At 47.3% G+C, this 24,247-nt stretch overlaps 1 protein-coding gene across 11 annotated transcripts in view; it reads right to left on the bottom strand.

The window, feature by feature from the left end:
• Window positions 1–24,247, bottom strand: part of LOC139584203 (tight junction protein ZO-1-like) — a 284,921-nt gene that overhangs the window by 62,721 nt on the left and 197,953 nt on the right. For 7 of the 11 annotated variants that reach the window (XM_071415765.1, XM_071415767.1, XM_071415768.1 and 4 more), the window contains 6 exons: window positions 16,236–16,360; window positions 15,854–15,956; window positions 15,131–15,461; window positions 11,275–11,381; window positions 10,777–10,945; window positions 9,272–9,407 (listed from right to left, as the gene is read on the bottom strand). In XM_071415765.1, the coding sequence (XP_071271866.1) occupies window positions 9,272–9,407; window positions 10,777–10,945; window positions 11,275–11,381; window positions 15,131–15,461; window positions 15,854–15,956; window positions 16,236–16,360 (971 nt within the window). Of the gene's footprint in view, window positions 1–9,271; window positions 9,408–10,776; window positions 10,946–11,216; window positions 11,230–11,274; window positions 11,382–15,130; window positions 15,462–15,853; window positions 15,957–16,235; window positions 16,361–24,247 lie in introns of those variants that run through there. The other 4 variants (XM_071415766.1, XM_071415776.1, XM_071415775.1 and 1 more) reach the window with 2 other exon arrangements.

Here is a 24,247-nt window from a genome sequence, read left to right as displayed (position 1 = left end):
GGTAAACTACTGCCCAGAGTCTGGTACAACTCCTCTGGTAAACTACTGCCCAGAGTCTGGTACAACTCCTCTGGTAAACTACTCCCCAGAGTCTGGTACAACTCCACTGGTAAACTACTGCCCAGAGTCTGGTACAACTCCTCTGGTAAACTACTGCCCAGAGTCTGGTACACCTCCTCTGGTAAACTACTGCCCAGAGTCTGGTACAACTCCTCTGGTAAACTACTCCCCAGAGTCTGGTACAACTCCACTGGTAAACTACTGCCCAGAGTCTGGTACAACTCCACTGGTAAACTACTGCCCAGAGTCTGGTACAACTCCTCTGGTAAACTACTGCCCAGAGTCTGGTACAACTCAACTGGTAAACTACTGCCCAGAGTCTGGTACAACTCCACTGGTAAACTACTGCCAAGTGTCTGGTACAACTCCACTGGTAAACTACTGCCCAGAGTCTGGTACAACTCCTCTGGTAAACTACTGCCCAGAGTCTGGTACAACTCCTCTGGTAAACTACTGCCCAGAGTCTGGTACACCTCCACTGGTAAACTACTGCCCAGAGTCTGGTACAACTCCCCTGGTAAACTACTGCCCAGAGTCTGGTACAACTCCTCTGGTAAACTACTGCCCAGAGTCTGGTACAACTCCACTGGTAAACTACTGCCCAGAGTCTGGTACAACTCCACTGGTAAACTACTGCCCAGAGTCTGGTACAACTCCCCTGGTAAACTACTGCCCAGAGTCGGGTACAACTCCTCTGGTAAACTACTGCCCAGAGTCTGGTACAACTCCCCTGGTAAACTACTGTCCAGAGTCTGGTACAACTCCACTGGTACACTACTGCCCAGAGTCTGGTACAACTCCACTGGTAAACTACTGCCCAGAGTCTGGTACAACTCCACTGGTAAACTACTGCCCAGAGTCTGGTACAACTCCTCTGGTAAACTACAGCCCAGAGTCTGGTACAACTCCACTGGTAAACTACTGCCCAGAGTCTGGTACAACTCCTCTGGTAAACTACTGCCCAGAGTCTGGTACAACTACACGGGTAAACTACTGCCTTTTCATAGGAAAGAAAGGGGGTGTGAGTAGTTACAACACAGTAACACACAAACACTTTCTCCTTTGAGAAACAAAGTAACCGTGAAGGAACCTCAGTCAACACATCCTGGCTAGAGAGGAAAAACAACTTTATTCAACACATCCTGGCTACAAGCCTAGTGGTTAGAACGTTGGACTAGTAACCGAAAGGTTGCAAGATTGAATCCCCGAGCTGACAAGGTAAAAATCTGTCGTTCTGCTCCTGAACAAGGCAGTTAACCCACTGTTCCTAAGCCATCATTGAAAATAAAAATTTGTTCTTAACTGACTTGCCTGGTTAAATAAAGGAAACATTTAAAAATCCTGGACAGAAAGACCTGTGCTGAGGCCCTTCATTGCCTTGTGAAGGCTAGGCTACCTGAAAGAACCTTCCACTGCATACCACTAACCTCCTGGAACTTACTGAGAAACATACCACAAACCTCCTGGAACTTACTGAGAAACATACCACTAACCTCCTGGAACTTACTGAGAAACATACCACAAACCTCCTGGAACTTAGTGAGAAACAACACTAATACCCTATACAGACAGACTTCACAGTATGTTGCCTGTAAAAACAAACTGTGGAAATGCTTTTTAGAGCCCAATTCATACAGTTCAATTTTTACCACATTCCTGCCGGGATCAGCCTTTACCTGTGTATCTCCCGTGCACATGGCGGCGACTGTAGGCGTGGGCCGATGTGGGTGGACATCTAGTTTAATGAATCCATTGAATATACACCATCACAAAGAAACCCATTATTAAATGTGTTTTAGGCCAGTCCTGAGAAACATTATAAGACTAATAAAATGCATTTTGAGTTATATGTTCGTAGACTGAGACGGCCATTTCAAAATGTACCACTGTACCTGAATTTGTCCCTAAAAGGCTTCACAGCCAAAATCCTACGGACTAGATTCCTTAAAACTCAAACTCCCTAAAAGGCTTCACAGCCAAAATCCTACGGACTAGATTCCTTAAAACTCAAACTCCCTAAAAGGCTTCACAGCCAAAATCCTACGGACTAGATTCCTTAAAACTCAAACTCCCTAAAAGGCTTCACAGCCAAAATCCTACGGACTAGATTCCTTAAAACTCAAACTCCCTAAAAGGCTTCACAGACAAAATCCTACGGACTAGATTCCTTAAAACTCAAACTCCCTAAAAGGCTTCACAGCCAAAATCCTACGGACTAGATTCGTTAAAACTTATCCTCTTCTTCGTGTCTTAATCTGCTATCTCATGTTTCCACTTTGACCTCACAAGACAAACTGGTTGAAACATGCAACGAGCAGACATAGCAATTGGCTCACCCACAATCCACAGGGACTAGTGTCACATTAACAGCGAATGGCGTCCCATTGTTTAAAGGATTGAGCTAAACATGCGATCTCTCTCTTCACACACCAAACAGACGCTACACACACAGAGTGAGATTGTGTGACAATTTACACAGGCAGTGACAGTGGCCTTGTTGGAGCCCTGAGCAGAAAAAGACCCGGCCCTCAATAATTGATGTACAGCATGCACTGTGTGTGTGTGTGTGTGTGGTGTGGTGTGTGTCTGTGTGTCTGTGTGTGTGTGTGTGTGTGTGTGTGTGTGTGTGTGTGTGTGTGTGTGTGTGTGTGTGTGTGTGTGTGTGTGTGTGTGTGTGTGTGTGTGTGTGTGTGTGTGTGTGTGTGTGTGTGTGTGACCGTGTAAAACCATGGGCTGTTAACTGAGCAACAAATGTCCAAATATCAGCCTCAATGTCAAATTATTTTTGTCTTTTCTTTTCTCTGCTGAGTTTATAACTAGCAGTATTCAGGCCGGAGATGTATTCTTCATGGAAACGGATTTCACTTAGAGGTTATAAGTCATGTTTATCTGTAAGAAGGGGAGAAATATAAGGAGTGTTTTGTACGAATGTAAACTCAGAAACTTATACGATCTACATGGGATACTAAACCATCTAGTAATCTAAGTATGAATCGAGTTACTATTCTGTCAGATACCAAGGGCAGTGGGCTCTATACCCAGTGGGCTCTATACCCAGTGGGCTCTACACCCAGTGGGCTCTATACCCAGTGGGCTCTACACCCAGTCTATACCCAGTGGGCTCTATACCCAGTGGGCTCTACACCCAGTGGGCTCTACACCCAGTGGGCTCTACACCCAGTGGGCTCTACACCCAGTGGGCTCTATACCCAGTGGGCTCTACACCCAGTGGGCTCTACACCCAGTGGGCTCTACACCCAGTCTATACTCAGTGGGCTCTACACCCAGTCTATACTCAGTGGGCTCTACACCCAGTGGGCTCTACACCCAGTGGGCTCTACACCCAGTGGGCTCTAAACCCAGTGGGCTCTACACCCAGTGGGCTCTACACCCAGTCTATACCCAGTGGGCTCTACACCCAGTGGGCTCTACACCCAGTGGGCTCTACACCCAGTGGGCTCTACACCCAGTGGGCTCTATACCCAGTGGGCTCTATACCCAGTGGGCTCTATACCCAGTCTATACCCAGTGGGCTCTACACCCAGTGGGCTCTATACCCAGTGGGCTCTACACCCAGTGGGCTCTATACCCAGTGGGCTCTACACCCAGTGGGCTCTACACCCAGTGGGCTCTACACCCAGTGGGCTCTACACCCAGTGGGTTCTATAACCAGTGGGCTCTATACCCAGTGGGCTCTATACCCAGTCTATACCCAGTGGGCTCTACACCCAGTGGGCTCTATACCCAGTGGGCTCTCTACCCAGTGGGCTCTACACCCAGTGGGCTCTATACCCAGTCTATACCCAGTGGGCTCTATACCCAGTGGGCTCTACACCCAGTGAGCTCTACACCCAGTGGGCTCTACACCCAGTGGGCTCTATACCCAGTGGGCTCTACACCCAGTGGGCTCTACACCCAGTGGGCTCTACACCCAGTGGGCTCTACACCCAGTGGGCTCTACACCCAGTGGGCTCTATACCCAGTGGGCTCTCTACCCAGTGGGCTCTATAACCAGTGGGCTCTATACCCAGTCTATACTCAGTGGGCTCTACACCCAGTCTATACTCAGTGGGCTCTACACCCAGTGGGCTCTACACCCAGTGGGCTCTACACCCAGTGGGCTCTATACCCAGTGGGCTCTATAACCAGTGGGCTCTATACCCAGTGGGCTCTACACCCAGTGGGCTCTACACCCAGTGGGCTCTACACCCAGTGGGCTCTACCCAGTGGGCTCTACACCCAGTGGGCTCTACACCCAGTCTATACTCAGTGGGCTCTATACCCAGTGGGCTCTACACCCAGTGGGCTCTATACCCAGTCTATACCCAGTGGACTCTATACCCAGTGGGCTCTACACCCAGTGGGCTCTCTACCCAGTGGGCTCTATACCCAGTGGGCTATACCCAGTGGGCTCTACAACCAGTGGGCTCTACACCCAGTGGGCTCTATACCCAGTGGGCTCTATACCCAGTGGGCTCTACACCCAGTGGGCTCTACACCCAGTGGGCTCTACACCCAGTGGGCTCTACACCCAGTGGGCTCTATACCCAGTGGGCTCTATACCCAGTGGGCTCTATACCCAGTGGGCTCTATACCCAGTGGGCTCTACACCCAGTGGGCTCTATACCCAGTGGGCTCTATACCCAGTGGGCTCTACACCCAGTGGGCTCTATACCCAGTGGGCTCTATACCCAGTGGGCTCTACACCCAGTGGGCTCTACACCCAGTCTATACTCAGTGGGCTCTACACCCAGTCTATACTCAGTGGGCTCTACACCCAGTGGGCTCTACACCCAGTGGGCTCTACACCCAGTGGGCTCTACACCCAGTGGGCTCTACACCCAGTCTATACCCAGTGGGCTCTACACCCAGTGGGCTCTACACCCAGTGGGCTCTACACCCAGTGGGCTCTATACCCAGTGGGCTCTATACCCAGTGGGCTCTACACCCAGTGGGCTCTATACCCAGTGGGTTCTATAACCAGTGGGCTCTATACCCAGTCTATACCCAGTGGGCTCTACACCCAGTGGGCTCTATACCCAGTGGGCTCTACACCCAGTGGGCTCTATACCCAGTGGGCTCTACACCCAGTGGGCTCTACACCCAGTGGGCTCTATACCCAGTGGGCTCTACACCCAGTGGGCTCTACACCCAGTGGGCTCTACACCCAGTGGGCTCTATACCCAGTGGGCTATACCCAGTGGGCTCTATACCCAGTGGGCTCTATACCCAGTGGGCTCTATACCCAGTGGGCTCTATACCCAGTGGGCTCTACACCCAGTGGGCTCTATACCCAGTGGGCTCTACACCCAGTGGGCTCTATACCCAGTCTATACTCAGTGGGCTCTATACCCAGTGGGCTCTATACCCAGTGGGCTCTACACCCAGTGGGCTCTACACCCAGTGGGCTCTATACCCAGTCTATACTCAGTGGGCTCTATACCCAGTGGGCTCTATACCCAGTGGGCTCTACACCCAGTGGGCTCTACACCCAGTGGGCTCTATACCCAGTCTATACTCAGTGGGCTCTATACCCAGTGGGCTCTACACCCAGTGGGCTCTATACCCAGTGGGCTATACCCAGTGGGCTCTATACCCAGTGGGCTCTATACCCAGTGGGCTCTATACCCAGTGGGCTCTATACCCAGTGGGCTCTACACCCAGTGGGCTCTATACCCAGTGGGCTCTACACCCAGTGGGCTCTATACCCAGTCTATACTCAGTGGGCTCTATACCCAGTGGGCTCTATACCCAGTGGGCTCTACACCCAGTGGGCTCTACACCCAGTGGGCTCTATACCCAGTCTATACTCAGTGGGCTCTATACCCAGTGGGCTCTATACCCAGTGGGCTCTACACCCAGTGGGCTCTACACCCAGTGGGCTCTATACCCAGTCTATACTCAGTGGGCTCTACACCCAGTCTATACCCAGTGGGCTCTACACCCAGTGGGCTCTACACCCAGTGGGCTCTACACCCAGTGGGCTCTATACCCAGTGGGCTCTATACCCAGTGGGCTCTACACCCAGTGGGCTCTATACCCAGTGGGTTCTATAACCAGTGGGCTCTATACCCAGTCTATACCCAGTGGGCTCTACACCCAGTGGGCTCTATACCCAGTGGGCTCTACACCCAGTGGGCTCTATACCCAGTGGGCTCTACACCCAGTGGGCTCTACACCCAGTGGGCTCTATACCCAGTGGGCTCTACACCCAGTGGGCTCTACACCCAGTGGGCTCTACACCCAGTGGGCTCTATACCCAGTGGGCTATACCCAGTGGGCTCTATACCCAGTGGGCTCTATACCCAGTGGGCTCTATACCCAGTGGGCTCTATACCCAGTGGGCTCTACACCCAGTGGGCTCTATACCCAGTGGGCTCTACACCCAGTGGGCTCTATACCCAGTCTATACTCAGTGGGCTCTATACCCAGTGGGCTCTATACCCAGTGGGCTCTACACCCAGTGGGCTCTACACCCAGTGGGCTCTATACCCAGTCTATACTCAGTGGGCTCTATACCCAGTGGGCTCTATACCCAGTGGGCTCTACACCCAGTGGGCTCTACACCCAGTGGGCTCTATACCCAGTCTATACTCAGTGGGCTCTATACCCAGTGGGCTCTACACCCAGTGGGCTCTATACCCAGTGGGCTATACCCAGTGGGCTCTATACCCAGTGGGCTCTATACCCAGTGGGCTCTATACCCAGTGGGCTCTATACCCAGTGGGCTCTACACCCAGTGGGCTCTATACCCAGTGGGCTCTACACCCAGTGGGCTCTATACCCAGTCTATACTCAGTGGGCTCTATACCCAGTGGGCTCTATACCCAGTGGGCTCTACACCCAGTGGGCTCTACACCCAGTGGGCTCTATACCCAGTCTATACTCAGTGGGCTCTATACCCAGTGGGCTCTATACCCAGTGGGCTCTACACCCAGTGGGCTCTACACCCAGTGGGCTCTATACCCAGTCTATACTCAGTGGGCTCTATACCCAGTGGGCTCTATACCCAGTGGGCTCTACACCCAGTGGGCTCTATACCCAGTCTATACTCAGTGGGCTCTATACCCAGTGGGCTCTATACCCAGTGGGCTCTACACCCAGTGGGCTCTACACCCAGTGGGCTCTATACCCAGTCTATACTCAGTGGGCTCTATACCCAGTGGGCTCTATACCCAGTGGGCTCTACACCCAGTGGGCTCTACACCCAGTGGGCTCTATACCCAGTCTATACTCAGTGGGCTCTATACCCAGTGGGCTCTATACCCAGTGGGCTCTATACCCAGTGGGCTCTACACCCAGTGGGCTCTATACCCAGTCTATACCCAGTGGGCTCTATACCCAGTGGGCTCTATACCCAGTGGGCTCTATACCCAGTGGGCTCTATACCCAGTGGGCTCTATACCCAGTGGGCTCTACACCCAGTGGGCTCTACACCCAGTGGGCTCTACACCCAGTGGGCTCTATACCCAGTCTATACTCAGTGGGCTCTATACCCAGTGGGCTCTACACCCAGTGGGCTCTATACCCAGTGGGCTATACCCAGTGGGCTCTATACCCAGTGGGCTCTATACCCAGTGGGCTCTATACCCAGTGGGCTCTATACCCAGTGGGCTCTACACCCAGTGGGCTCTATACCCAGTGGGCTCTACACCCAGTGGGCTCTATACCCAGTCTATACTCAGTGGGCTCTATACCCAGTGGGCTCTATACCCAGTGGGCTCTACACCCAGTGGGCTCTACACCCAGTGGGCTCTATACCCAGTCTATACTCAGTGGGCTCTATACCCAGTGGGCTCTATACCCAGTGGGCTCTACACCCAGTGGGCTCTACACCCAGTGGGCTCTATACCCAGTCTATACTCAGTGGGCTCTATACCCAGTGGGCTCTATACCCAGTGGGCTCTACACCCAGTGGGCTCTATACCCAGTCTATACTCAGTGGGCTCTATACCCAGTGGGCTCTATACCCAGTGGGCTCTACACCCAGTGGGCTCTACACCCAGTGGGCTCTATACCCAATCTATACTCAGTGGGCTCTATACCCAGTGGGCTCTATACCCAGTGGGCTCTACACCCAGTGGGCTCTATACCCAGTCTATACCCAGTGGGCTCTATACCCAGTGGGCTCTATACCCAGTGGGCTCTATACCCAGTGGGCTCTATACCCAGTGGGCTCTATACCCAGTGGGCTCTACACCCAGTGGGCTCTACACCCAGTGGGCTCTACACCCAGTGGGCTCTATACCCAGTGGGCTCTATACCCAGTGGGCTCTACACCCAGTGGGCTCTATACCCAGTGGGCTCTACACCCAGTGGGCTCTATACCCAGTGGGCTCTATACCCAGTGGGCTCTACACCCAGTGGGCTCTATACCCAGTCTATACCCAGTGGGCTCTATACCCAGTGGGCTCTATACCCAGTGGGCTCTATACCCAGTGGGCTCTATACCCAGTGGGCTCTACACCCAGTGGGCTCTATACCCAGTGGGCTCTACACCCAGTGGGCTCTATACCCAGTCTATACCCAGTGGGCTCTATACCCAGTGGGCTCTATACCCAGTGGGCTCTATACCCAGTGGGCTCTATACCCAGTGGGCTCTATACCCAGTGGGCTCTACACCCCGTGAGGTCAAGGGAACGGGGTGTCCAACTTACGGTATTCTCCAACTGAAGTGTCTTTGTTAAATGTGCAAAAAAAACAGGACAATAAAGACACTTAAGACCTTAAAAACATCTCATATTTCAGCGGTCAAAACTGTTCTAAATGTTTTGGTTGGTTAGAAGGCTGCCTGTGTAAACGGCCAAAGAGCCTTTGAGTTCTAATGCAGGGTTTTTTCTGGATGGAAAAGGGGCTCAGGCGGTGGGAGTGAATTTTAGATGGTGCCCCATCTTGGCAGCGTAGAGACATTTGCATTTGTAAGCCAATTTCCTGCAATTCTAGAAATTTCTCCGTGGAGCGGAGAGAAAATGTTGCCGGTTTTAAAGCCAATTTCCTGCAATTCTACATATATAGGTCCATATTAATGTTCTACATTCTTTATATATGGTTTTAGTCGTTTAAGTTGACACTGAAAGTGTTTTTTTCCCATAATGAAAATATATGTAAAACATATTTTTTTTTAAATACAATACGTTTGGACTTAGGCGAGCCGATGAAACGTTTAGGTCGGCCCTGTACTCTGTAGCAGCCAAGGTGGTGGTGTGTTTACCTGCCGTTGGTGATCTGTGGTGGGGAGTATCTGGAGGGTTCGGACCGCCTGTCCGGGGAGCGGGACCGGCCGTTACGATGTCTGTCATGGGATCGGTTGGAATGGTCGGACGCCACCGAATGGATATCTGAAATGTCTGTTGTTCAGACACACACACACACACACACACACACACACACACACACACACACACACACACACACACACACACACACACACACAACAAAACAGCACAATATTCAACAACATATGAATAATATAGAGGAAGGGGAAAGAGGGATACCTAGTCAGTTGTACAGGGAAAGGGGGATACCTAGTCAGTTGTACAGGGAAAGGGGGATACCTAGTCAGTTGTACAGGGAAAGGGGGGAATACCTAGTCAGTTGTACAGGGAAAGGGGGATACCTAGTCAGTTGTAAAGGGGGGATACCTAGTCAGTTGTACAGGGAAAGGGGGATACCTAGTCAGTTGTAAAGGGGGGATACCTAGTCAGTTGTAAAGGGGGAATACCTAGTCAGTTGTACAGGGAAAGGGGGATACCTAGTCAGTTGTAAAGGGGGGATACCTAGTCAGTTGTACAGGGAAAGGGGGGAATACCTAGTCAGTTGTACAGGGAAAGGGGGATACCTAGTCAGTTGTACAGGGAAAGGGGGGGATACCTAGTCAGTTGTACAGGGAAAGGGGGATACCTAGTCAGTTGTACAGGGAAAGGGGGATACCTAGTCAGTTGTAAAGGGGGGATACCTAGTCAGTTGTACAGGGAAAGGGGGGGATACCTAGTCAGTTGTACAGGGAAAGGGGGGTACCTAGTCAGTTGTACAGGGAAAGGGGGATACCTAGTCAGTTGTACAGGGAAAGGGGGGGATACCTAGTCAGTTGTACAGGGAAAGGGGGGGATACCTAGTCAGTTGTACAGGGAAAGGGGGGGATACCCAGTCAGTTGTACAGGGAAAGGGGGGATAACTAGTCAGTTGTACAGGGAAAGGGGGGGATACCTAGTCAGTTGTACAGGGAAAGGGGGGGGATACCTAGTCAGTTGTACAGGGAAAGGGGGGGGGGGGGATACCTAGTCAGTTGTATAGGGAAAGGGGGGGATACCTAGTCAGTTGTATAGGGAAAGGGGGGATACCTAGTCAGTTGTACAGGGAAAGGGGGGATACCTAGTCAGTTGTACCGGGAAAGGGGGGGATACCTAGTCAGTTGTACAGGGAAATGGCTCTTCCATATAGTCACGTCATTTAGCAGACACTTTCAGGGAATAACAGTCATACCTTTTACATACGGGTGGTCCTGGAATATGAAAGTAAGTACATGTTGCTGTGTATTTCAACATTGATGGGGCTTTGCCTTTTAGCACAACGCCCACGACCCTACGACCCTACGACCCTACGGCATTTAGCCTTTTCCAGCATTACGAAACAACGAGTGAGCACACACACGCACACACGCACATGCACGCGCACACGCACGCACACACACACACACACACACGTAGTGTCCCTCACCGTCTCTGTCGGAGGCGTTGGCTGATGGGATGCTGTCGTCCAGGTCAGGTATGTTCAGCAGCGTAGCTCTCTCGTCTCTCTGCACCACCATCTTTAGCTTGCCCTTTGACCTCTCAATCAGCTTCTTAGCGTCTATCAACGACAAGTTCTCTGTCACCGTGCCGTTGATCTGAGAGGAAACAACCAATTAGTTACAAACGGTAAGAAATAACCTAATTAGATACGGCTTGGAGAAAACAACCAATCAGGGGACAGCAAGGAAAAACATATATTCAGCAGATTACAGAACAATGAAGGATGATTCCGTCCCCGATATCCTCATTCTCCTCCCCCTCTACCTCCCTCCCTCCCTCCCTCTACCTCCCTCTACCTCCCTCCCTCTACCTCCCTCTACCTCCCTCCCTCTACCTCCCTCCCTCTACCTCCCTCCCTCCTCTCACCTTCAGTACTACGTCTCCCCCCCTCTACCTCCCTCCCTCCCTCCCTCCCTCCTCTCACCTTCAGTACTACGTCTCCCTCCTGTATGTTCCCGTCCCTGGCCGCCAGGCTCTCGGGGGAGATGTCCTTCACGAAGATGTGGCTGGCCAGGCGAAGGCCATATTCTGCTTACCGAGTGAACGAACAGCAACAAAGATAGTGTTAGCATAGCATAGTATAGCATGCTATAGCATGTTAGCATAGTATAGCATGCTATAGGATTTTAGCAATATAGCATGCTATAGTATGTTAGCATAGTATATGGCATGTTGACAATCACGCTCACGTCTGCTAGCTGCTGGTAGGCGGCTATGGACCTCTGAGAGGGCAGCAGTTGGTAGCAGCGGTTAGCACTAGCATCGCCAGGCCTAGGCACATACCAGTAGCCGCCAATGTGGGTCTTTGGAGCGTCTACCTTCTAATCTAACGGTCTAATTAATCAATTTAATATACACCATGACAAAGAAATCCATTATTTAATTTAGGCAGGTCTTAAGAAATATTATGATAAAAAATAAAAAATAGATTTATAAAGAACATTATATTCTAATTTTACAGTAAGAATGTAATGGAATATAAGAGAATAAAATATAAAGTATATTTCCCCCCTCCAAAAACAATTACTTAGTGTCTTGAGTGCTCACACGTGTGAAACTATGGTTATTCTACAACAACAAAACATTACCAAAAGTGGTATTTAGAAACAGAGCTCTCATCCGTTCATTATTGAGAGTTGTTTGGCACATGCAGGTGTGTTTGAAACCTTAGAATCTGCTCTTTCCGATTGGTCAGATAGAGAAACCAAAACGTCTGCATACAACTCTGTAGGAAAATTTGAAAAAGTCTTTTTTTTTAGTTTTTTTTTTTAATATATAAATAAAGTAAAAATACAAAAACACATGCCTTTGTGTCACACAGTCTCATCACTCACCATTTGACAATTGATAATATTGTCACCCATCAGACTATTGTCAATTTTATCTGCTCTTTAGGCTATATCTAGTATTATATGTTTTCAACTGGTTTTCAAAGTTTTTCTGTCGTTTTGTTTCATAGCTGATAGCTAATCACACAAAGAACTAAAAAAATCCTATTATATCCCACCTCGCGCAACAACACTGCCTTGGCTGGGGAGCTGTGCTCACTGTGATTGAAGTGTTGAAGATATATTTTTAGTAGTGCTGAACACAGGCATAAAAAGTCTGTCTAATTTACTTTAAAAGTGAGACTGTCCTTGTGTTTCTTTTGGGCTTATTTTTTATTGTTTTGTTCACAATGTTTGAGTTTGCTTCAACTGTTAACGAAGACACATCAGCTAGTAGTCAGATTCTCTCACAGGCACACTGTCACGAGGAGAACAGCTCAAGTGCCTCGGTAGCTTCCCGCCCTTAAAGGGGCAGCTGAAAATGTTTGTCTCATTATGCTGGTTAAAAGACTCAGGTCACAAAAAAAACGAAATAAAATGGAGCAATATATCACTTCTTACTAGTAATACCTGTATTGTTTAAGAAACGTTAAGAAAACACGCTCATCCTTTTGTTGTTGTTTGTTATTTAAATTTTTGTAATTTTTATTTAACCTTTATTTTAACTAGGCGAGTCATTTAAGAACAAATTCTTATTTTGAATGACAGCCCAGGAACGGTGGGTTAATTGCCTTGTTCGGGCGCAGAACGACAGATTTTTTACCTTGTCAGCTCGGGGGATTCGATCTAGCAACCTTTCCGTTACTAGTCCAACGTTCTAACCACTAGACTACCTGCCGCCCAGTTGTTGGTGTAATTACGCAAAAAAAAATCTGAGTGGCTGGTAGGCCAAAAAGTTTGTGTCAAGACCAGATCCCAACTAACCCTGACCCCAACTAGACAACATATATCCTAACTAACCCTGACCCCAACTAGACAACATATATCCTAACTAACCCTAACCCTGACTAGACAACATATATCCTAACTAACCCTAACCCTGACTAGACAACATATATCCTAACTAACCCTAACCCTGACTAGACAACATATATCCTAACTAACCCTGACCCTAGACAACATATATCCTAACTAACCCTAACCCTGACTAGACAACATATATCCTAACTAACCCTAACCCTGACTAGACAACATATATCCTAACTAACCCTGACCCTAGACAACATATATCCTAACTAACCCTAACCCTGACTAGACAACATATATCCTAACTAACCCTAACCCTGACCCCAACTAGACAACATATATCCTAACTAACCCTGACCCCAACTAGACAACATATATCCTAACTAACCCTAACCCTGACTAGACAACATATATCCTAACTAACCCTAACCCTGACCCCAACTAGACAACATATATCCTAACTAACCCTAACCCTGACTAGACAACATATATCCTAACTAACCCTAACCCTGACTAGACAACATATATCCTAACTAACCCTGACCCTAGACAACATATATCCTAACTAACCCTAACCCTGACTAGACAACATATATCCTAACTAACCCTAACCCTGACTAGACAACATATATCCTAACTAACCCTGACCCTAGACAACATATATCCTAACTAACCCTAACCCTGACTAGACAACATATATCCTAACTAACCCTAACCCTGACCCCAACTAGACAACATATATCCTAACTAACCCTGACCCCAACTAGACAACATATATCCTAACTAACCCTAACCCTGATCCCAACTAACCCTGACCGTTGTGTTTATTACTTAATTTTACTTGATGACTTTACAACGTTTCAGTCCTTAAATCATCTCATCTCTGCTCAGGTAGTAGCAGCCAACCAACCAACCAGCCAAACAGCCAACCAACCAACCAACCAGCCAGCCAGCCAACCAACCAGCCAGCCAAGCAGCCAACCAACCAACCAGCCAACCAACCAACCAACCAGCCAGCCAGCCAACCAACCAGCCAGCCAAACAGCCAACCAACCAACCAACCAGCCAACCAACCAACCAGCCAAACAGCCAACCAACCAACCAACCAGCCAAACAGCCAACCAACCAGCCAACCAGCCAAACAGCCAAACAGCCAACCAGCCAGCCAACCAACCAACCAGCCAACAAACCAGCCAAACAGCCAACCAACCAGCCAACCAGTCAGCCAACCAACCAGCCAGCCAACCAACCAGCCAGCCAGCCAGCCAGCCAAACAGCCAACCAACCAGCCAGCCAGCCAGCCAAACAGCCAACCAACCAGCCAGCCAACCAAACAGCCAGCCAGCCAACCAACCAACCAGCCAGTCAGCCAGCCAGCTAAACAGCCAGCCAACCAACCAGCCAGCCAGCCAAACAGCCAACCAACCAGCCAGCCAGCCAACCAGTCAGCCAGCCAGTCAGCCAGCCAGCAACCAACCAGCCAGCCAACCAACCAGCCAGCCAGCCAGCCAGCCAGCCAGCCAACCAGTCAGCCAGTCAGCCAACCAACCAGCCAGCCAGCCAGCCAGCCAGCCAGCCAGCCAACCAGTCAGCCAACCAACCAGCCAGCCAGCCAACCAGTCAGCCAGCCAGCCAGCCAACGTCATCTCTTTTCTCCCCATTCTCTACCGCCTTGAGTCGTCCTATTTAGCTAGCCTAGCTTTAGTCATCCTATTTAGCTAGCCTAGCTTGCCTACGTGCTACAGAGCAATTATACTAGCTTTATTATACTAGTTTAACAAAGTACATAAGTCTTACTTTCACCAACTGTAAAAATAAATCTATCTCTGTCCGAGACAGCACTGAACTAGGTTGAATATTTGCTTAATGAAAACTACAACTCCCATTTAGTTCTTGCCTTCATTTCTATTGTGAATGATTTGATGTCTCTCTAGAGAAACGGCACGTTTGGCTCCACCCCAAAAATCCCAACTTTGTGATGCTCACCTTCATTCTTGCGGGACTTGACGAGGGTGACTTTGGCGGGCCGCGGGGGTTGGTTGAGTGAGCGCCGGTCGGACCGCGGGGAGAGACTCCTCTCCCGTGAGCCGCTGCGTTCCCGCTCTCTGTCCCGGTCCCGCCTTCCCGTGCTCCTCCCGCTGCGCCGGGCCGAGGCCCCTCCCACGCCGCTGTAGGCACTGGGGCCGCTGCGTGTGGAGCGCGTCTCGTATATCTCTTCGTCGTAACTGTCCTCCTCGTCCTCCTCATGCTCCGACATGGTCTCCCTCTCCCCCAGACGACCCATGGGTACATGCACCTTCCGCTTCCGTCTGATTGTCTGAAGAGGAAGACAACTTTAGCCCATTGTTATTAGATTACACACCAATTTCCTTTCCTCATTTCTTCCTCGTTATCTCTCTCTCTCTCTCTCTCTCTCTCGCTCTACAGGACGTTAGCCCCAAAGAGACAGGATCTAGTACATAATAAGTGGTGTAATTACACCCCAACTTCCAGTTGTCTCTCTCTGTGTCCAGTGGAAGTGGTGAGATATGATCTCCAGGTTTTAGCAGATAATTGGTGACTCCTAGGCGTACTTATGCCTCCAGGTATTAAGATAAAGGAATTGGCCAATTTATATTTAACAGCTGGATTTTATCAGTGCAAAAGAAACATAGAGGACTTTTTTTGTTGTTGTTGTTGAAATCTTAGGTTCCTCAAAATGATACTCACAATTTTTGCATTCTTGCCACTTTTGCGTAGCTGCTGGACTGCGTATGCGTGTTCCACGTTGTCCATGGAGACGGCGTTGACCATCGTGACTCTGTCATTCTCCCTGGAAGGAAAGAGGAGAGAGAGAGAGAGACTTGTAAAAACACCGTAAACAACCACATGTATAACTAAAAATGTTTTATTAATACTATCATTTTGATCTCATGGACTGTCAGTCCTCCCATCCATAGAACCATCTATTTATCTGAGAACGGTTACATTTGTTCCAAGCCACATCCCTCAGATTTATATCAAACCAAGGAAGCCGATGTGGTAATTAATCCCAAGAGAGGAGAGGAGAGGAGAGGAGAGGAGAGGAGAGGAGAGGAGAGGAGGATCTTACTGCAGTAGGCCCTCGGCTGGCCCTCCCTTCAAGACGTCCGAGATGACGATGGAGGTCTCACCACTCTGGAAATGAGGGTTATCCCGACCTCCTGAGATGGCTATCCCAAAGCCAAACCCCGGTGCCTGGTGATACAGAGATGTTAAAGGGGGTGTTAACGGTCTACCCTGGTGATACAGAGATGTTAAAGGGCATGTTAACTGTCTACCCTGGTGATACAGAGATGTTAAAGGGCATGTTAACTGTCTACCCTGGTGATACAGAGATGTTAAAGGGCATGTTAACTGTCTACCCTGGTGATACAGAGATGTTAAAGGGGGTGTTAACTGTCTACCCTGGTGATACAGAGATGTTAAAGGGGGTGTTAACTGTCTACCCTGGTGATACAGAGATGTTAAAGGGCATGTTAACTGTCTACCCTGGTGATACAGAGATGTTAAAGGGCATGTTAACTGTCTACCCTGGTGATACAGAGATGTTAAAGGGCATGTTAACTGTCTACCCTGGTGATACAGAGATGTTAAAGGTCATGTTAACTGTCTACCCTGGTGCTACAGAGATGTTAAAGGGCATGTTAACTGTCTACCCTGGTGCCTGGTGATACAGCGATGTTAAAGGGCATGTTAACTGTCTACCCTGGTGATACAGAGATGTTAAAGGGGGTGTTAACTGTCTACCCTGGTGATACAGAGATGTTAAAGGGGGTGTTAACTGTCTACCCTGGTGATACAGAGATGTTAAAGGGCATGTTAACTGTCTACCCTGGTGATACAGAGATGTTAAAGGGCATGTTAACGGTCTACCCTGGTGATACAGAGATGTTAAAGGTCATGTTAACTGTCTACCCTGGTGATACAGAGATGTTAAAGGGCATGTTAACTGTCTACCCTGGTGCCTGGTGATACAGAGATGTTAAAGGGCATGTTAACTGTCTACCCTGGTGATACAGAGATGTTAAAGGGCATGTTAATGGTCTACCCTGGTGATACAGAGATGTTAAAGGGCATGTTAACGGTCTACCCTGGTGATACAGAGATGTTAAAGGGCATGTTAATGGTCTACCCTGGTGATACAGAGATGTTAAAGGGCATGTTAACTGTCTACCCTGGTGATACAGAGATGTTAAAGGGCATGTTAACTGTCTACCCTGGTGCCTGGTGATACAGAGATGTTAAAGGGCATGTTAACTGTCTACCCTGGTGATACAGAGATGTTAAAGGGCATGTTAACGGTCTACCCTGGTGCTACAGAGATGTTAAAGGGCATGTTAACTGTCTACCCTGGTGATACAGAGATGTTAAAGGGCATGTTAACTGTCTACCCTGGTGCCTGGTGATACAGAGATGTTAAAGGGCATGTTAACTGTCTACCCTGGTGATACAGAGATGTTAAAGGGCATGTTAACTGTCTACCCTGGTGCCTGGTGATACAGAGATGTTAAAGGGCATGTTAACTGTCTACCCTGGTGCCTGGTGATACAGAGATGTTAAAGGGCATGTTAACTGTCTACCCTGGTGATACAGAGATGTTAAAGGGCATGTTAACTGTCTACCCTGGTGCCTGGTGATACAGAGATGTTAAAGGGCATGTTAACTGTCTACCCTGGTGATACAGAGATGTTAAAGGGCATGTTAACTGTCTACCCTGGTGATACAGAGATGTTAAAGGGCATGTTAACAGTCTACCCTGGTGATACAGAGATGTTAAAGGGCATGTTAACTGTCTACCCTGGTGATACAGAGATGTTAAAGGGCATGTTAACGGTCTACCCTGGTGCTACAGAGATGTTAAAGGGCATGTTAACTGTCTACCCTGGTGATACAGAGATGTTAAAGGGCATGTTAACTGTCTACCCTGGTGATACAGAGATGTTAAAGGGCATGTTAACTGTCTACCCTGGTGATACAGAGATGTTAAAGGGCATGTTAACTGTCTACCCTGGTGATACAGAGATGTTAAAGGGCATGTTAACTGTCTACCCTGGTGATACAGAGATGTTAAAGGGCATGTTAACGGTCTACCCTGGTGATACAGAGATGTTAAAGGGCATGTTAACGGTCTACCCTGGTGATACAGAGATGTTAAAGGGCATGTTAACAGTCTACCCTGGTGATACAGAGATGTTAAAGGGCATGTTAACTGTCTACCCTGGTGATACAGAGATGTTAAAGGGCATGTTAACGGTCTACCCTGGTGCTACAGAGATGTTAAAGGGCATGTTAACTGTCTACCCTGGTGATACAGAGATGTTAAAGGGCATGTTAACTGTCTACCCTGGTGATACAGAGATGTTAAAGGGCATGTTAACGGTCTACCCTGGTGCTACAGAGATGTTAAAGGGCATGTTAACTGTCTACCCTGGTGATACAGAGATGTTAAAGGGCATGTTAACTGTCTACCCTGGTGATACATAGATGTTAAAGGGCATGTTAACTGTCTACCCTGGTGATACAGAGATGTTAAAGGGCATGTTAACTGTCTACCCTGGTGCCTGGTGATACAGAGATGTTAAAGGGCATGTTAACTGTCTACCCTGGTGATACAGAGATGTTAAAGGGCATGTTAACGGTCTACCCTGGTGATACAGAGATGTTAAAGGGCATGTTAACAGTCTACCCTGGTGATACAGAGATGTTAAAGGGCATGTTAACTGTCTACCCTGGTGATACAGAGATGTTAAAGGGCATGTTAACGGTCTACCCTGGTGATACAGAGATGTTAAAGGGCATGTTAACGGTCTACCCTGGTGATACAGAGATGTTAAAGGGCATGTTAACTGTCTACCCTGGTGATACAGAGATGTTAAAGGTCATGTTAACTGTCTACCCTGGTGCTACAGAGATGTTAAAGGGCATGTTAACTGTCTACCCTGGTGCCTGGTGATACAGCGATGTTAAAGGGCATGTTAACTGTCTACCCTGGTGATACAGAGATGTTAAAGGGGGTGTTAACTGTCTACCCTGGTGATACAGAGATGTTAAAGGGGGTGTTAACTGTCTACCCTGGTGATACAGAGATGTTAAAGGGCATGTTAACTGTCTACCCTGGTGATACAGAGATGTTAAAGGGCATGTTAACGGTCTACCCTGGTGCCTGGTAATACAGAGATGTTAAAGGGCATGTTAACTGTCTACCCTGGTGATACAGAGATGTTAAAGGGCATGTTAATGGTCTACCCTGGTGATACAGAGATGTTAAAGGGCATGTTAACGGTCTACCCTGGTGCTACAGAGATGTTAAAAGGCATGTTATCTGTCTACCCTGGTGATACAAATATGTTAAAGGGCATGTTAACTGTCTACCCTGGTGATACAGAGATGTTAAAGGGCATGTTAACTGTCTACCCTGGTGATACAGAGATGTTAAAGGGCATGTTAACTGTCTACCCTGGTGATACAGAGATGTTAAAGGGCATGTTAACTGTCTACCCTAGTGATACAGAGATGTTAAAGGGCATGTTAACTGTCTACCCTGGTGCCTGGTGATACAGAGATGTTAAAGGGCATGTTAACGGTCTACCCTGGTGCCTGGTGATACAGAGATGTTAAAGGGCATGTTAACTGTCTACCCTGGTGCCTGGTGATACAGAAACCCAGAGAGAGACACAGAGACTAGCATCAGAACACTATAGCATTCACAACAACGAGAGAGTTAGAGAGAGACACACACACAGATAGAGAGAGAGAGACACACACAGATAGAGAGAGAGAGAGACACACACAGATAGAGAGAGAGAGAGAGACACAGATAGAGAGAGAGAGAGAGACACACACACAGATAGAGAGAGAGAGAGACACACACAGATAGATTGAGAGAGAGAGAGAGAGAGAGAGAGGCATGTTAGAATAATAACTGTATTCCTCACTAGTAAAACAGCTAGCGAGTTAGCTACTATTAAACAGCTAGCGAGTTAGCTACTATTAAACAGCTAGCGAGTTAGCTACTATTAAACAGCTAGCGAGTTAGCTACTATTGAACAGCTAGCGAGTTAGCTACTATTAAACAGCTAGCGAGTTAGCTACTATTAAACAGCTAGCGAGTTAGCTACTATTGAACAGCTAGCGAGTTAGCTACTATTAAACAGCTAGCGAGTTAGCTACTATTAAACAGCTAGCGAGTTAGCTACTATTAAACAGCTAGCGAGTTAGCTACTATTGAACAGCTAGCGAGTTAGCTACTATTAAACAGCTAGCGAGTTAGCTACTATTAAACAGCTAGCGAGTTAGCTACTATTAAACAGCTAGCGAGTTAGCTACTATTAAACAGCTAGCGAGTTAGCTACTATTAAACAGCTAGCGAGTTAGCTACTATTGAACAGCTAGCGAGTTAGCTACTATTAAACAGCTAGCGAGTTAGCTACTATTGAACAGCTAGCGAGTTAGCTATTATTAAACAGCTAGCGAGTTAGCTACTATTAAACAGCTAGCTACTATTAAACAGCTAGCGAGTTAGCTACTATTAAACAACTAGCGAGTTAGCTACTATTAAACAACTAGCGAGTTAGCTACTATTAAACAGCTAGCGAGTTAGCTACTATTAAACAGCTAGCGAGTTAGCTACTATTAAACAAGTGAGATGTCTCTGTGAAGAGCTAAACTCTGAGATAGCCTAAGTGATAACCTCATAACATAGGTACCTTGCAACCGTTTATCCCCCTCAAACAGTGACATATAGTAAGATAGTTATTAACAGTTTCTACATTAGGTGAAGGTGACATGGACAGACAAGGAAATAGGAGGAGGGGGGGGGGGGGGGGCATGACAAAGTGTGATTTGTACAGACAATCCATGGTTGTTGTGTTCATACGCCCGACCTCGACCTGTATGGAAGGTCAAGTTGTGACATTTTGTTCCACCGCCCTGGTGAAAGCCCAATGTTAAGGAGAAAACAGACTTATGTCGACAAATGGTTAAAAGCAGCGTCCTATCTTCCTCTGACCACAGAACATTGACCATTTTCTAATTCATTTCAAGACGATTTTTTTTACACGTTGAATCATCACTGTTTTCGTCGGCAACCAGCAGGTGATCTACTGTGCATGTCCGACGGTCATAAAACATGTGTCTTATCCTTTATACAGAGGAGAACCCTGTGACACTTAAGGTGATGGATCTCATGCGTCCCGACCGAAACAGTTTGGAAGAGTTTGTGTAAACAGGGTCTTCAGAAAGTATTCAAACCCCTTTGACTGTTTCCACATTTTGTTACGTTACAGCCTTGTTCTAAAAAAAAAAAATGTTTTTTGTTGATTTAATCCATTTTAAAATAAGGCTTTAACGTAACAAAATGTGGAAAAAGTCAAAGGGGTTTGAATACTTTCCAACGGCACTTGTTTACTATGATGTCATTTTCTGATGTTTTTATTTGCTTTGGACTTCGGTAAGTGTTTTTTTGTTGTTGGGCTGTTTAGGCACACAACATCTTTTCTCAAGGCAAGCGGAAGTCTACACCCTGTCGTTAGTGATTGGTTAACAGTTGGGATTATTCAATAAAGTATTTGTTGTCATTCAACGATTGAGAAATACTGCACCCAAACATCTTAGTTAGATTTAAAATGCGCGACTAAGATCTATTATTACGGCAATTATAAAAAATAAAAAATGAATGACAGATTTCTTGACTTATGTATTTTGAGGAAGTGTATACTGGCTACGGTGTCTCAAAATGAACAAACAGTACTACTGCCACATTTTTTCTCTTTTTACATCGAATGTCTTTTAAGGGAGTATGCGAGCACACTCGTTCGGCTGACGCTTATACTCTCTCCTGACTTCTATTTTACCTGGGTCATGTTCATTAGGGTAAACTTTAGAGAGACAGAGAGAGAGAGACAGAGAGAGAGAGAGAGACAGAGACAGAGAGACAGAGAGAGAGAGACAGAGAGACAGCGAGAGAGAGAGACAGAGAGGGAGAGAGAGAGAGAGAGAGAGGGAGAGAGAGAGAGAGACAGAGAGAGAGAGAGACAGAGAGAGAGAGACAGAGAGAGAGAGACAGAGATGCAGAGAGCGAGAGACACTAGCCCAAGCCAATGGCATGTACCAGATGCTCAGCAGGCTCTGCTCACACTTACTGGTCTGAGGCCAAACCACACGACCAACAACATTGGACACTTTATGGAACACAAAGCCTTCACTATATCATCCTGGAATATCCAAGGCCTGAGGTCATCTGCCTTTGGCCTAAAGAGCAGGAACCTGGACTTCACCAAAGAAATCAGAAATACAGACATTGTCATCCTGCAAGAAACCTGGTATAGAGGAGACGGACCCACTGGTTGCCCTCTAGGTTACAGAGAGCTGGTAGTCCCATCCACCAAACTACCAGGTGTGAAACTGAGAAGGGACTCAGGGGGTATGCTAATTTGGTATAGAGCTGACCTAACTCACTCCATTTAATTAATCAAAACAGGAACATTTTACATTTGGCTAGAAATTCAAAAGGAAATGATCTCAACAGAGAAAAATGTCCTCCTGTGTGATACCTATATCCCCCACTAGAATGAACTACTTTATCCCCCACTACTTTAATGAAGACAGCTTCTCCATCCTGGAGGGGGATATCAATCATTTCCAGGCCCAGGGACATGTATTAGTCTGTGGTGACCTAAATGCCAGAACCGGACAAGAACCTGACACCCTCAGCACACAGGGGGACAAACACCTGCCAGGAGATGACAGCATTCCTTCTCCAATATGCCCCCCTAGGCAAAATTATGACAACATAACCAACAAAAATGGGTCACAACTCCTGCAGTTCTGTCGCACGCTGGGTATGTAACATAGTCAGTGGTAGGCTTCGAGGGGACTCCTATGGTAGGTTCACCTATAGCTCATCTCTTGGCAGTAGTACTGTAGACTACTTTATTACTGACCTCAACACAGTCTCTCTTAGAGCGTTCACAGTCAGTCCACTGACACCCCTATCAGACCACAGCTAAATCACAGTCTACTTGAACAGAGCAATACTCAACCATGAGGCATCAAAGCCAAAGGAACTGAGTAACATTAAGAAATGCTATAGATGAAAGGAATGTAGTTTGGAAACCTACCAAAAAACAATTAGGCAACAACAAATTCAATCCCTTTTAGACAATTTCCTGGGTAAAACGTTCCACTGTAATAGTGAAGGTGTAAACTTGGCAGTAGAACATCTTAACAGTATATTTGACCTCTCAGCTTCCCTATCAAACCTAAAAATCTCATATAGAAAACCGAAGAAAATGAACAACAATGACAAATGGTTTGATGAAGAATGCAAAAATCTAATAAAGAAATTGAGAAACCTGTCCAACCAAAAACATAGAGACCCAGAAAACCTGAGCCTACGCCTTCACTATGGTGAATCACTAAAACAACACAGAAATACACTACGGAAAAAGAAGGAACAGCACGTCAGAAATCAGCTCAATGTAATTGAAGAATCCATAGAATCTAACCACTTCTGGGAAAATTGGAAATCACTAAACAAACAACCACACGAAGAGTTATCTATCCAAAATGGAGATGTGTGGATAAACCACCTCTTTTTTGCTCTATAACAAAGAACAAACAGCAAAAACATATACATGATCAAATACAAATCTTAGAATCAACTATTAAAGATGACCAGAACCCACTAGATTCTCCAATTACCTTGAATGAGCAAAATGGGCAAAATAAAAACCCTCCAACCCAAAAAGGCCACAGGCTTTTCATTGGTATCCTCAATGAAATGATCAAATATACAGACAACAAATTCCAATTGGCTATACTTAAACTCTTTTACATCATCCTTAGCTCTGGCATCTTCCCCAATATTTGGAACCAAGGACTGATCCCCCCCCACCCCAATCCACAAAAGCGGAGCCAAATTTGACCCCAATAACTACCGTGGGATATGCGTCAACAGCAACCTTGGGAAAATCCTCTGCATTATCACTAACAGCAGACTCGTACATTTCCTCAGTGAAAACAATGTACTGAAAAAATGTCAAATTGGCTTTTTACCAAATTACCGTACGACAGACCACGTAT

The sequence above is a fragment of the Salvelinus alpinus genome, chromosome 9 (genome assembly GCF_045679555.1).
Source record: "Salvelinus alpinus chromosome 9, SLU_Salpinus.1, whole genome shotgun sequence".
Lineage (NCBI taxonomy): Eukaryota > Metazoa > Chordata > Actinopteri > Salmoniformes > Salmonidae > Salvelinus > Salvelinus alpinus.
This window is presented reverse-complemented; position numbering and strand designations above follow the sequence as displayed.